The 15,207-nt window shown below is 39.2% G+C and overlaps 1 protein-coding gene across 6 annotated transcripts in view; it reads left to right on the top strand.

The window, feature by feature from the left end:
• Positions 1 to 15,207, top strand: part of TTBK2 (tau tubulin kinase 2) — a 149,651-nt gene that overhangs the window by 126,716 nt on the left and 7,728 nt on the right. For all 6 annotated transcript variants that reach the window (XM_068550245.1, XM_068550235.1, XM_068550226.1 and 3 more), the window contains 3 exons: positions 904 to 1,115; positions 2,898 to 3,486; positions 12,478 to 13,751. In XM_068550245.1, coding sequence (XP_068406346.1) covers positions 904 to 1,115; positions 2,898 to 3,486; positions 12,478 to 13,751 — 2,075 coding nt within the window. The remainder of the gene's footprint in view (positions 1 to 903; positions 1,116 to 2,897; positions 3,487 to 12,477; positions 13,752 to 15,207) is intronic.

Below are 15,207 nucleotides of genomic sequence, written 5' to 3'. Positions count from 1 at the left end.
ATGCTGTATCTGAACAAGTTTGATACCTGAAGTCTTTGGGAGTTACAAACATTTTTTTAAATTATTATTATCATTTCTGCTGACTCTTGGTCATGGTGGCATGCCTTCTTATATGTTTGACTACCTTTAGTGTTTTACTCATTAATTAATAATTCGTGGGAGTCCTGTAGGCCTAATTGGGGATTGCGGAAACCTTCCTTGGAGAAGATTGTCTTCTGCTTCTCCTGGTAGCCAGAGAGCACCCCCAGTTTAAGACCAACTGGGCATTCTTGAGGGTCTTTAATCAGAACAGACATTCAGACTTCCTCTCTCTCCCTACTGCTGGTGTAAAGCTTAATTTCCCTGGTAATCGTGCTACTGTATCCTCTGCCCTTAGGCACCTGCACCCCTCTGGGCTGCCTCATTCTCAGCCTCCTTCTGCGCTACCCAGCTGCTTATTGTTCTAGCTCTAGTTTTCTTGTTGTTGTTGTTTGGTTGGTTTTTAGAGAGAAACTGAGACAGGGAGTATTCAGGCTTGGCGACCTCTCCTACCTCTTGTCAGACCACTTATGTCTCAAAGAGAATGTCCTCTCCAGGTTTAATTTTGGTTTAGTGGGATAGGGTCCTGCAAGCATTTAGTTAGACATAATACAAAAAGCCAAGGTTGTTAAACGTTTTCAGTCTGTTTATCTTTGCACCAAAATATAAAACACTAAAAATACTGAAACTGAGAATAAATTTAGAAAACTTAATTTAATAAAGGGTTAATAGACAAGTATGTAATGAATTACACTAGCCAAAATATCCTAATCTTCTGAAAATAAATCCCAATCATTTGCTTATATTATTTTGAAAGACTTCAATGATTCCTATCATTTATAGTGACTAGAATGTTTTTCATGGTTTCCTTTTATGTTTTGCTAGGCTGCTACTGAAGAGGAGAACAGCCATGGTCAAGCAAATGGTATTGTGAATGCTCCAAGCCTCGGTTCACCAATTCGGGTCCGCTCAGAGATGACTCAGCCAGACAGAGATGTTCCATTGGTGCGAAAGTTACGTTCCATCCACAGCTTTGAGCTGGAAAAACGTTTGGTTCTGGAGCCAAAGCCAGATACTGACAAGTTTCTTGAGACCTGGTATAAAATAGTTTTTCTTTTTCTTTTCTTTTTTTTAAAGCAACTAAAACACTATTGATATTATTACTTTCTATTATGTAAAGTTTTTCAGATAAGGAGTTTTTGCATTTTTGTAGCACTGATTTGATTAAGCTGTCATCTTTATCTGTGTTTTTAGTTAACATCCTCATTCTTAATGTGACTTGCCTTCTGATATTATTACAAGTTCTGTAACATATAGCCTTTGGCTGTGGGAGCTGGAAACTTCATAAGACTAGGTATGAATTAAATGAACATTTTGAAGTGATTTTGTTTGGAAGATGATCTCTTTTATTGGAATGGAGAAGATGCGGTGTAAGAGAGGGCATGAAAAAGATGGTATTAGGCAAGAAGAAGGAAGAGTACATGAAGTAGGGGAAAAAGTAATTTATATACAAGTGATAGGCAGTTGAATTCAATTTAATGAAGGCCTTCTATGAGTAAATGCTGTAGGAAAAAGAGACATGAATATTTATCATTCTACCTAGAAAGAAAGAAAGGTGGAACTTTAGAGAGCTATACATAGATAACGACTGTTTGTAGTTCATGGTTCTAAGGCCCCTTATCTCCAATTTTGATAACAAAAGACTGAAATGAAACTTTAAAAAAACTTGGGATATATTTATGAATTTTAGAAGGCTTTAGTAATATTAAGACCTGAGTGACTTTAATAGTAGTCACATCCTTCAATTGTACATCCCCAGTGGCTACTATTGGCAAAGAAATATGAAGTTAGAAGGACCATGTATTTGGCTAACATAATAGTTACTGTGTCTGAAGACAATTCAGCCACTTCTGGCCTAGTCCAATCTAGCTTCCATTTTAAACAGTACTTCATAGCTGTGTATTCTTCACATGGTACTCATTCAGTCTCACAGCTATGTGATGTAAACTTGTGTCTACACGTTGATATGATCAAAAGGATGGAGTGGGGGCAGTGTTTAAACATTTTCAGTTGTGCATGAGATTGGGAATAAAAATAAAAGTGTGATAGGGATAAAAGCTTAGTTTGGGAAAAAATTAGTCTAACAAAAGAATGGAACTAAAAAGAGAGTCCATGCTGAGGGAAGAGCTGAGAGATAAGACAGAGTTGAGAACAGAAGTACTCCAAGAAAATGAACTCAAGCCAGAACCTAGAATGAATAGGGAACAGTTGAAGGAAGTGAAGCACCCAATTACAAACTTAAGGAGAGGAACAAGTGTATTGCTTAAACTGCTTCCCTGCAGGTGAGAGCAGTTCTCAGAAGCCAGTGCAGCCAAATACCACCAGTCACACTATTGCTTAGCCCTGTCTTTGGAGGAGTTTACTTGAAAGAGTATACATTTATATACCTCTCTGAAGACAAAACAAATGCAGAAAGTATTTGCCTGATGTGTATTAGCTTCCTCATTTCCTTTTGTAGGGCCTCTGCTGAGGCAAAAGCCCCTTGGGTAAGTTGTCCCTCAGAGCAGAGAGCAGAGGGCAGTGTGACTGAATTGGCAAAGCAAAGGTGAACTGGATCACACAAGTCGCCCTGGTTAACCTGCTTAGGCTTCTTTCCTGCCTGGCCGCAGGAGAGACGTCTTCCTCCTACGGGCTCCGTCTTCCAAAACAGGATGATGACAGGTGGAGCAGAGCGTTACCCACCCGTGAAGTGTTCCTTATGTTATCCATATTGTTTTTTTCTCGTCTGTGGGTAAATATTAGTTCTGTATAGAACTTATAGGCTATATAGTAAGTATTCTCCCTAGGACAATTAAGTAACTTGTGTTCATTTTCTTAAGCTTGGAGAAAATGCAGAAAGATTCCAGTGAAGGAAAGGAATCTGTTCTCCCTGCTCTGCTTCATAAGCCTTGTGTTCCTGCTGTGTCCCGTACTGACCACATCTGGCACTATGATGAAGAGTATCTTCCAGATGCTTCCAAGCCTGCCTCTGCCAACACCCCTGAGCAGGCAGATGGTGGTGGCAGCAATGGATTTGTAGCCGTTAACCTGAGCTCCTGCAAGCAGGAGGTTGATTCCAAAGAATGGGTGATTGTGGATAAGGAACAGGACCTTCGGGATTTTAGGACAAATGAGGCTTTAGGCCATAAAACAACTGGAAGCCCTTCCGACGAGGAGCCCGAAGTCCTTCAAGTCCTAGAGGAATCGCCTCAAGATGAAAAGCTCCGATTGGATCCTTGGGCAGAAAATGATCATTTAAAGAAGGAAACCTCAGGTGTGATCTTAGCAGTTTCTGGGAAGTGCCGTGCCACTGCTGCTTCAGAACAATATGCAGATAGGCTGGAACTCCAGGCTGGAGCTGCTAGTCAATTTATTGCAGTGACACCCACAAGTCCAATGGAGGCACAAGCAGAAGGACCCCTTACAGCAGTAAGTGATTTGCTCCTGTCATTTTTCTGTCATCCACTCAAGGTGCTATTAAGAAAGGACTAATAGTTGATCAACTAAGATTCTTCTGCAGAGGCCTAAGTTTGGCACATGGGTGTAGGGAATGATGTCTGGACTAAGTTCTGTAGTCCGTCTTCCAATGTGAAATTTCTCAAGAAGTGAGATTTTCTATCAGGATAGCGACCTGATAGGTGAAATGTCATTATGACCTAATTTCATAATAACATTTATAATTAGACCACAAGAACTGTCTATCTGCGTGTGTATATATAATATGATTTTTAAAAATTTGTAATTCTAGAGATTTTCGAACTCTACATTATAAATATGGTGAGGACGGCATGTATTTAACCATTCATGGTTTGTACTTTATACTGTACACCGTTGCTAGTATCATTCTTTTTGTTTCCTTTCTCCTTCATAACCTTCACCCAGAAATTTGTCATATTTTATGTTCCTTTTAAACAGTAGTTTTCCAACTATTTTTTTCACATTTAATTTTTATTTTGATAGTAGCTTTCCAAGCTTAATGTCTGTTGTTTATAAAATAGAGTCCCAGCCTCACTTCCAGAACTTCTGCTTCAGTAGGTTTGGGATAGTGAGAGCCCAGGAATCTGCATTTTAACAAGCAGCTGAAGGCAATTGTGATACAGGCCTTCTGCAAAGGAACATTTTGAGGAAACTCACTGTTTATTCTCAGTTTGGGCATTTAGCTGGAGACACCTGTTACCTTGTTCTTATCAGTAAGCATTGGTGCCCTCTGTGACTGTGTGAGTCTCACAAAAGCCAGATATAGAGGCAGCGTCTCAGGCGCCAGCAGGTACATCTGTCCTTACATGCGTGGGAGTACCAGGTTTCCTTAAATGCCGTCATCAGCTAGCAACCGTCTCTTCCAGCTCACCAGTAACAACATTGTTCTGCAAGCTGAAATGTTTTCAATTAGAACAGAATTGCACACGCAGGTGTAAAACAGTAAGAAAAGGTAACAAAATTTGATTTTGTGTACAGCTCTGTAGGAATTTACCTGCACTTCGAAATAGAGAAATAAATGCTTGCCTCTTTCTTCATCATACTTAGGTGGTCTTTCCTTCTTTCCTAGGACTGTTTTGTGTAGTTATACAAGTCATTCACTGCATAAAGAGACCTAGCCAAGGGAACAAGTTGGGCCTGAAATCTAACCCAAACTTTGCTAGCCAAACTGTGCATCTTTGTGTAAGGCTGTTTCCTCTTTGAGGGGCATCCTTTTCCAAATTGTACAGAGGTCCCCTGTGGGCTAGAGGCAGATCCTAATGCCTCCCTCCCTTGTCTGCATTTCTTTTTCCACCCCACCTTCCTCTTTCCATTCATTCCCTCTTTCCACCTTCCCAGATTCAGTTTCTTCTTTTCTTTGACTCTAGTATGCTATATACTCACTGTTGCTCATGCATTTTTCCAACAGCATTCTGGTGTGCTTCCCTGCATAAAGGGTTTTACACCCTTGGCTCCATTTCTCCTGGTATTTTTTACTCTCTCCCATCAATACTGCCCTGTCCACAAAAATTGTTCTCATGGTTCTCTTACACTATCTGCAACATTTTCTCTATCAAGTTTTTGAAAGACTTGTGTATTATATTTGATATTATAAGTTTGACCTTATTTTCAGGTATCTTTAAATAAAAAATCTTTTTCTTACCTGAAGGTCTCTTAAATAGCAGCCTCATCACTTGCACACTTGTGTCTATGGTATTGAATTTACCATCTCCTTCATTTGGGGGAGCTTGGGATAAAAATATATCTTGATTCTCTTCTTGAGGCCTACATTCAGAGTTTACTTTCGCAAGCGGATGTTGTTACTTCCCTAACTTAACTACAGACACATTAAGTAGGGAGTACCACCAAATAGTCTCTCTAGATCTCTTGCAGCTCTGATCACGTGCTCTAACTTAGACAGTATGATAAAACATATTACCATTCTATCTGAATATTTTAAATTAGGACATATTCTGACAGGAAACAGTTTGTTAGTTTATATCTTTTGCATTCAGGCTTGTTTCCTCTTTATGATGATATGAAAGGAAATTGTCCTGGTATCTTAAAATATGTAAGAACTTATTAAAAATAGGCAAAGCAAAAGTTTATCTGTATTGCAGGTATAGTTGGCATATTAAATCAACTGATGAGAACTTCATTCTTTAATTCTCTTTATTTCTTAGCATAAATTTGTGAACCTTGTTTAGGGCTTTCCTTATCCATATACATGAAACCACTGGTTATCAAATAGCATGTATAAATATTTTAGATGATATATTTTGAAAGATGGATAAATTTGTTAGATTCAAAAGAAATTGGGGTTTTTTTGGAAATTAGATTTTTTTTCCCCTGGGGTAAACAATTATGAAGTTAGCCCACTACTAATCATTTCTAAAAAGAGGCTGAACAACATAGGTTTATAGGGAGCAAAATAAGACTAAGCTTTGGCTTATAGGGGAGATATTAAATTATGTTTTGATTAGCAAATGGAGAGGCAAAATTAAGCTGGCATAAATGAACAAGGATAGAGAAGGAAACTAAAGTAACTTGAACTGCTTCTGAAACAGGTCTAACTATTGGTCCAGAATGACAGTAACTGTAGGAAAGAATGTGACCAGTTTTATGTGGTGTTGAGTAATCACTGTTGGTAGGAAGAAGGTTGGACGGGTTATTCCTTACAGAATATCGTGGCAGATTGTACCACATGATCTCTTGGTTCTAGACAGTCCTTTAGAAAGGCAGTGCTTCATTTTAGCATCACCTTTGGAAACACTATAAATGGACTGGAGAATAATAATACCACCTATATGTTACCTTTTGCTATGTAACAAATTACCCCAAACTTAGCAACTTTAAACAGCAGTTATTATTTCACACTTTTTCTAAGGGTTGGGAATGCAGGAGTGGGTTAGTCTGATGGTTCTGGCTCAGGGTTTCTCATGAGATTGCTACCAAGCTGTAGGCCGGGGAAATCATCATAGGGTTGGACGGGATGGCAAGATCCACTTCCAAGCCCACTCACATGGTTGTTGGCAGGCCTCAGTTCCTCACTGGATGTTGGCCAGAGGCTTCAGTTCCTCACCACGTAGGCTCTCCATACTTGACATGGCAGCTGGCTTTTTCAGAGAGTGAGGAGAGAAAGAGACAGAGAAGGGGGCGGGGGTGGTGGTGGAGAGAACACCCTCCACCGAGGTAGAAACCACACTGTCTTTTACAACCTGATCTCAGAAGGGGCATATCATCATTTCTGCCATATTCTATTGGTCACACAGACCAGCCTTTCCTCATACCAGGGGATTGTCAACATACTGAAAGACTTTCCTCATTGACTTGTTTTTCAGACATTGAGAAGAAGAAAAGCAGGAGTGGGGGGTGTAAAATAATGCACAGAGAAGGAGCAGGACAAAAAGAGAGTCACATGTACTTTTTTTGTCATGTGTTAGTCAGCATCTATTAAGAGGATTCCTCTGGCTGTATTTACAGGAATTACCAATACCAGTACTATGAGTCAGATCAGCAGTTGATTGCATTGCCTTAATTCTGTTCTTTCAGCCCTTCAGTTCCGTAAGGTGTCTGCTAAGTTCCAGGCTTTCTGCTGTACCTCAGGGATAAACAGTTGGCACCAACCTGTTAGGTTGACAGTGAAGGCCTATATCTAAACATTTACCTTAAACCACGTGAAGTGATTGTGGTGGAGCTGTGTACACAAATGAGAACACAGATAAATCTGCCTAGGACAGGGGAGTGCAATGCTGGGTGTTTTAATTTTCTCAACTCTTATTTTCTAATTTTATTTACCATGGTGAAGATATATTACTTTCAAAAATAAGAGGACTTTGAAGGATGAATAAACTTGCTGGAAGGAGATGCAGGGGTGTCAAGCAAAAAACACAGCATGTACGAAGGCAGAGAGGCTTGAAACACCAAAATTCAGAGTATTTAAATGAGTAATCCAGAATGTTAGGGCGAAGGAAGGAGGCTGAAAATGAGCTGCACAAGTGAGGTGATAAAGGGCCTTGGCCTGCCATGCTGAGGTATATGGGATGCAGGACAAGAAACTGCCAGGGTTGAGGGAGGGGAGTAACTTGCTCTTTGGGAGCCATGGAGGGAGAATGGCTGGGGCAGCAGCCAGTGAGGAGGCTTTGGCATTAGTTCAAGCAAATATGAGGGCTTGAACTGTGAATCATGAAAATCTCAATGAAGACTTGAGACATTTCAGTAGTGCAGCTTACCTGAAATAGTAGCTTCATGTGGCTTTTCCAGTGTTCCACTGAATATTTGGAGCCCTTGTACACCTGGAGTGACTATATGAAAGCTCATGGAGTTACTCAGAGTCTCTATTGAAAAATGAATGATCCATGTAATTAATAGATGAGTGCTTTAATAGTGTGGAAAGGTAAGGACTTTTTGGATTGATTGCCACCATGGTTAACTTCTTGAAATGGATTTTGTAGGAGAGTTGAATGCATGTACATTGACTAGGGAGTGGCTAAATGTCCTCTGTCTGACCATGAATTTCTATTTTTGATCTGGAAAGTTGGGTCATTGTAATTATAGAAAAGTTTTGTTTCTATGAGATTACATCTCTGGAATTATATATGATGGTATAATTCAATCCATGAACGATCAGAAAGGATGAGAGACTGGATGGACCGACTTGGGAAGTAAAAAAAGGCCCATTTGTGAAGTGTTCAAGTAAAAGACTGGACTGTCACTTGGGAGAGGCTTCGTAGAAGGAACCCAAGCGTCCAATGGTTGATTTACTCATATGTTCAACATTTATTGAGCGTCTACTGTATGTCAGGTACTGTGCTAGGCATCAAAGCCCAGTGACTCTCCTCACTATTTAAGTACTGTAGATGCTGTGATAGAAATCTATAGGTTATGGAAGTTGGGGATAGTTGGACTAGATTTATCCCCAAAGTGTCTTCCAAGATTGTATGAAGGGGCTTGAAAAGTGACTATTAAATCCTGTAGCCATGTATGTGATATATAATTACAGGCCAGCCAAGAAATATTATTTCAATCTTTCTTTTCTGGGACTTCTATTCTTTGGGTATGAGTTGTGACTTACTTATGATTCCTAGTACCTCTACAAAATTTTTATAACTTCAGATTCCCTTAAATATACATTCAACTATTAATAATGAGTGACTGTCTCTGAGGAGTGGGATAACAGGGGAAGGGAAAAAACAACTTTTACTTCTCATTTACTTAGGTCTTGAGGCTTCAGGTTTTCAGTTTTACCCACCTCTGTAAGCAAAGACTTCTGCCCTCTCCATTCCTTACCACCGCATCGGCCCTCATATCTATCCACATAAGCCAAACCACAAAATAACAATATCTTCAGCAAAAGTAACCAACATAAATGCGGTCAGAGTAAGCGACAGGGGTAAAGAGTGAGAGAGTGAGACATTCTTTTAGGATGTATGGCCTCTTAATATGCACATGTTACTGCAACTGTGTACTGTCTTTATAGAAATAAAAATTCGGTCCATAAAAACATGGTTCAATAATAGTAGCTTAGTTTTATTCATAGTTTTCGACACTTGTATAAAGTATTATATAAAGATGCTTTAAACAAAAGTCTGCAGTGGAATTTAAATAGCCCAAAGAAATTTGAATGGTTAAAATTTAATTTTTTTAATAGGCCTGGAATTAGGCCAAGAATAACTCAGTTATTCTTGGCTATAGTAGGAACCAATAAATTATTCTACTACCTATATCTCTTCTAAATTATTTGCCAGAAACACAAAATGAAATATAGATATTTCATATACCATATTCCTTTCATTTGGAAGAGAGACTATTTGGTATGAATGTTGAATTTACCAAGGTTTTTATTATCTTAATAGCATTACTATCCTTGAATGAGAGGAAAGTAAAAGGATAATTTGTAAGTTAAAATGTGAATAGTTGGTTTGTAGTTTATTGTCTCTTGCTGTGTGGCCAGTTCTGAACACGGGGTAACTATAAAATAATGAGGCTGCTTTATCTGAACTAAAAAGTAATGAGACTGATGTTAGTCAAATTCAGTACTAGACATTAATAAAAATAAGAAAATTTGAAAGAAATGGAAAACATTGAGGTGATTTTCTAATTCTATAGAAAGGTGTACCTGATACAATTAGAGAACAGAAGAAAGGAAATGATTGAATTCATGCCTTGATGAAATGTTTGTGAATTAGAGAAATTAAACATGTAAAGGATGTATATGGCTTACTGGCAGATCATTAATTCAGTCTATAGAGTGTCCCAAGTATGGGAATTGCTTTTGTGTCTTTATAGTCTAATGTTAAGGAAGCTGTTTTCAGCTATACTTAGAATTAGCTTTCTTTTCTCTGTATGCAGCTGTTGATCTTTGGTTTTGCTCATCTTGATAGATAATGTTTTTATTTATTTTTTTAAATATTTTTTTGCAGACTCAGTTTCCCAGACTTCATTTGAGAGTGTGTAGTACATGTCAGTAAGTAGGCTTTGCTGTGAGGGACTTTCAAAATCCTAGAATCCTGTCCCTAACTTTTTGTGACTGTGTTTTTCTTCATTTGTGAAATTTGTGTAAATAAAAGTACTCAATTAAAATACCGGGCAGCTATGAAATGGAATCAGTAAAAATGATTTTAGGAATATTTTATAAATTAAAGTGCTATATAAATATTATATTACAGTAATTTATGCAGTTTCTCATAATTGCTCAGAATCTTTTCAAGAAAATTAATTCTTCTCTCCAGTGGTTCATATATCTTTTCTATATACAAGATTATCATCTCTTTTTTTCATACCATACATACACAGACATTTATATCCTGAATCCAGATGAGTTAGGCTCAGAAGTGCATTGATTCTCTAGCTTCAATCTCAGAAGACCAGTGGAGTGTTATTTTTGTAAATAATGCTGATTTCATTTTGGGTGATGTACTTGGAATTACATATAATAATGAAATGACTGTTGGTTTATTTTGAATGTAAATATAGTCATCTCCCTAGTTATTTGGTATTTAATATAATTTCATAACTGCTTTTCTTATCACCATCACTCTCAGGTCTTAAAAAGTAAATTTTGAAGAGTAAATAACTATAAATTTTAAGTTTCAATATCATTTTTAAAAATACTAGAAAATTGCCATCTGCCTATATTTAGTATAATGAAAGTACAGGTATGAGGTGACCTCCTGAAGGGTGACAGCACCAGTAGAACTTACTGCCTTTTCCCCAAGGTCATTGTAGGTCTGGGCATATTGTGAGAATTCATGTCTGAACCTAGCCTGTCTTGGATTAACCTGACGGAGCCTCAGTACACTGATTCCATTCAGGAGCTATTCCAGGACATTAGTTAGGTGTTTTCTCCCTGGGCTGGGCTTAGGGTAAGCTTTGCGTGTTCTTAAACCTAATTGTATTCCTGACACACAGAGAAACAGATCTAAACAACTTATCTGACTCTGGAACCAAATGGGTTTCTTGGTGTCATTGGACTAGAGATGGGGTCTAAGTGAAATCTCCCATGACAGCTCCAAATTCATTTTGCTTCGAATTCAGACCAATTTCCATAGTTCTATTAGAGCTTAATGGGCTTCATTAAATGATTTTCGAGTTATTTAATTTCTCAAAGAGGCTTTTTTCCTTACCAGTTTATGTGGTTGACATTTTCTGCCTCCTTACATGTCACTTAACAAATGTGAAGATGTAGGTGTCTTTAATGTATTTTTTTAATTTTATTTTATTTGTTTTTCACTGCGTTGGGTCTTTGTTGCTGCGCACAGGCTTTCTCTAGTTGCGGCGAGTGGGGGCTACTCTTTGTTGTGGTGCGCGGGCTTCTCATTTCAGTGGCTTCTCTTGTTGCGGAGCACGGGCCCTAGAGCACGCAGGCTTCAGTAGTTGTGGCGTGCGGGCTCAGTAGTTGTGGCACATTGGGCTTAGTTGCTCCGTGGCATGTGGGATCTTCCCGGACCAGGGATCGAACTCGTGTCCCCTGCATTGGCAGGCAGATTCTTAACCACTGTGCCACCAGGGAAGTCCTGTAGGTGTCTTAAAGAAAGGACATTCTTATTAAACATTGAATCTTATTCACATAGAATTGAAATGACCTCTGTGGAAGGATGGTAGAATTTCATTTATAATAGGCTTGACCTTAAAAAATTAAAGAAGATATAAAACATTACTAAACATCTTTGTGTTTGCTTATAGGAAAATATTAATAACATTGATTTACAGAATTTATGGGAAGCAACAAATGCATGTAAATTTGGAGTTTTTCAACTTACAATAATTTACCAATAATTTTTCCCTAAGATCCTGTATCTGGATTCTGGCAGGAAATAGCTGGCACACTCACAGGGACTTGGAGAAAATCTAATGAAAGGAACTTTTTACAGACGTGTGGGTAGGGTTTAAGAGAGCCAACAGGAACAGAAATAGAGGGAGCTATTCCTATTCTGAGTCCTGAAAGAGAAGGAAGAGGGGCAGTTAGCAGAACCTGGTAAGAGTCATATCTATAGGAGAGGGGGCCATGTGACAGAAGCTGTGGCCAGGAGTGGTAGAATGTACCACCGAAGCTGCAGTCCCTCGGGAGGAAGCAGAGAGAAGTAATACCCAGATCTTTTTTGCCTCCAACTCCCTGATTCTCTGTTGGTGCTGCCCATTGGGCAAACACAACCAGAATTCAGAAGGCAAGGGAGCCTGGATAGTGCGGTCAGTAGAAATCAGTCTTCCAGAGTACAGAGCAAGCTAAAGAAAAGGCAGGGATGAACCTAGAGGGAGACTGTTCTGTACAGTTTCTGAGTAGGGGAGCTTGAGTATCATGCATTTTTATTCAGAATTGTTCATTTTAAGTATGAGTTGGGCAAAGCTGGTTGGGATCTGCGTTCCTCTTATAAATTAGAATTTGAGGTATTGACTCTCAACTCATACATCTTCATTTATAATTCCACATTATTGCACTTACCTTTTTTTCTCTTCTCTCTCCAGATTACAATTCCTAGACGTTCTGTGGCATCTACACAGTCGACTTCAGGTAGCTTTCATTATGGTCAGCAGCCAGAAAAGAAAGACCTTCATCCCGTGGAGCCCACTGTGGAACTTTACTCTCCAAGGGAGAGCTTCTCTGGCTTGGTTGTGACAGAGCGCGAACCTCCTAGTGGAGGAAGCAGAACAGACTTCGGGCTTCAGATAGATCATATTGGTCATGACATGTTACCCAGCATTAGAGAGTGTGACAGCTCCCAAGACCTGGGACCAAAAGACCTTCCTGACCATAACAGACTGGCTGTGAGAGAATTTGAGGGTCTCCCTAGGGAAATGGGAGAGAAAAGCATGCTTGTGGGGTCAGATAATGAAGATGAGAAGTTGAGTAAAGGGCAGCCTTATATTGAGATTTCCCCTCTCCCAGGAGACTTGGTGACAGTGGAAAGGGATCACTCAGCTACTACTGAACCTCTTGATGTGACAAAGATACAGACTTTTAGTGTGGTGCCAAATCAAGACAAAACTCACGAGATAGTGAAGCTTTTGGCAGTTGGAACTTCAGCAGTATCTCCACGAGTTATTGACCGACATGTTGAAGGACAGATAGGCCAGGTGGCAGCAGTGCAAAAAGGTAAGATATCTAAGGAGGATGACATCAAGAGTGAAGACTTGCTGAGTCATCAAGGAGACCTCTCTACTCTTTTGCACCAAGAGGGTAAGAGAGAGAAAATTGCCCCTAGAAATGGAGAACTATTTCATTCTGTTTCAGAGAGTGAACACTGTCCTCCATCCCGGAAGGATGTGGTTAGGTCATCCTTTGTAACTAGACACAGCCGAATCCCTGTTTTAGCACAAGAGATAGATTCAACTTTTGAATCATCCTGTCCAGTCTCTGCAAAAGAGAAGCTCCTCCAAAAGAAAGCTTATCAGCCAGATCTAGTCAAGCTTCTGGTGGAAAAAAGGCAACTCAAATCTTTCCTTGGGGACCTCTCAAGTGCCTCTGATAAATTGCTAGAGGAGAGATTATCCACTATTCCTGCTCCTTTTTCTGAGGAGGAAGTCTTCACTCCCTTTTCAAGACTGGCCGTAGACTCACACCTGAGCAGGTCAGCCGAAGACAGCTTTCTGACACCCATCATCTCCCAGTCCAGAAAGAGCAAAATTCCAAGGCCAGTTTCATGGGTCAACACAGATCAAGTCAACAGCTCAACTTCATCTCAGTTCTTGCCTCGGCCACCACCAGGAAAGCCACCCATGAGGCCTGGAGTAGAAGCCAGGTAATGCTGTGTGCTCTTCTCCCTATGTTAAGTGTGTAGCATTATTTCTGTGTCTGCTTGATTATGTCATTGGTTTCATTTCTTTGTTGCCTGCTTCTGATCATCTACTTCCTTCCCTGCCTTTCCCAAGCCTTATAGCATAGTGTAGTTGAAAGGGTCAGTTTGATCCAGGTTAATTCTTAGCTCGCCCACTTTCTAGCAGTGTGAACCTCAATTTCCTTATCTATAATATGGGTAAAACATTTGCTAATGGTTTTGGGAAGAGGAAATCAGGTAGAGTATGTCTAGAGCTTTGTTTAGTGCTTTTTAGCATGCAACAAAGGTTATGTCTCTTTCCCAGTCCATTTTAACTAGATACTCGGTAATTTTCTAGTTTTGTCCAGTCAGAATCCCGTTATAACAGATGTCATTATGATGTCAAATTCTGGGGAAAGATACTGTGTCTATAATATGATGAATAGACCCTAGTAACAGTTCTATTTATCTGATTATAATGAATTAAACAAACAAAAAATCCTTTAGGGAGTTTCCCTACATCTGATGATATACAGGACCATACATAATAAAGATATTGCCTTAATATTTACTGTGTGGTATGCTTGTTTATTGAAATATTCTTATGTGTAGTTGACCATGGAGTGATTCTATTTTTAAGAGGGGAAAATATTGGGAAGTAATGAACCAATGAAGAGTGCTTTCCTTGGAGCCATTACTCACTTTTCAGAGTAGAATGGTCTAAACCCTTGGAGAAGAAGCAAAAGGATAGTCTTTTAACAAAAACAAAGTGGACATCAAAATAAATTTACCTGAAAATTATAGCTTGTTCTAGATAATAGGCCTCCACCTGTTATAAGGATTTCTGAAGTATATTAAAGTGAGGTTCTATCTGTATCATTACCCAGCAGAACTTGCTACCCTTACCTAAAGTTAAGTTTAGTTTTGACTTCCCCTAGGGTTTCTTTCAGGTTCAAAGGTAACTAAACACTGGATTTGAAATGACCATGGAACTAGACTTCAACGGGAAAAATGGTGATGAGTAAACAGCAGTCATTTAGCTGAGACATTTTAAAAAGATGATTCCATGGACAATATTCACTCGTCCCCCCTTTTGCTTGGCATCTGTGCTTCATAGAGATAGTATATCTGTGGCTTGAGCTGCTTTGGACTGCAACAAACAAATCTTAATTACTATTTACTATTTAGAACTTTACATGTCCCCTCAAAGTAGAACTTGGTAACTTGATAACAAAGCCAGATGTGTGGCATTGTGCCAGATATTACAGAGCTGACCAGCCTGAAACTCATCTGGGAATTCAGTGGGACCTCAACTTTCCCACATAGGTCCTGGCACAGAGGAATTATCTTATTCCACTCTTCAATTTTTACAATAAGATCCATGAAGTTAGGCTTAACCAGAATGAGTTTCATGTCATTTGTCAGTATAAGTAGATGGTGG

This window comes from Eschrichtius robustus, chromosome 1 (assembly GCF_028021215.1).
Source record: "Eschrichtius robustus isolate mEscRob2 chromosome 1, mEscRob2.pri, whole genome shotgun sequence".
NCBI lineage: Eukaryota > Metazoa > Chordata > Mammalia > Artiodactyla > Eschrichtiidae > Eschrichtius > Eschrichtius robustus.
The sequence above is the reverse complement of the archived record's forward strand: the minus strand, read 5'-3'. Positions and strand labels throughout refer to the sequence as shown.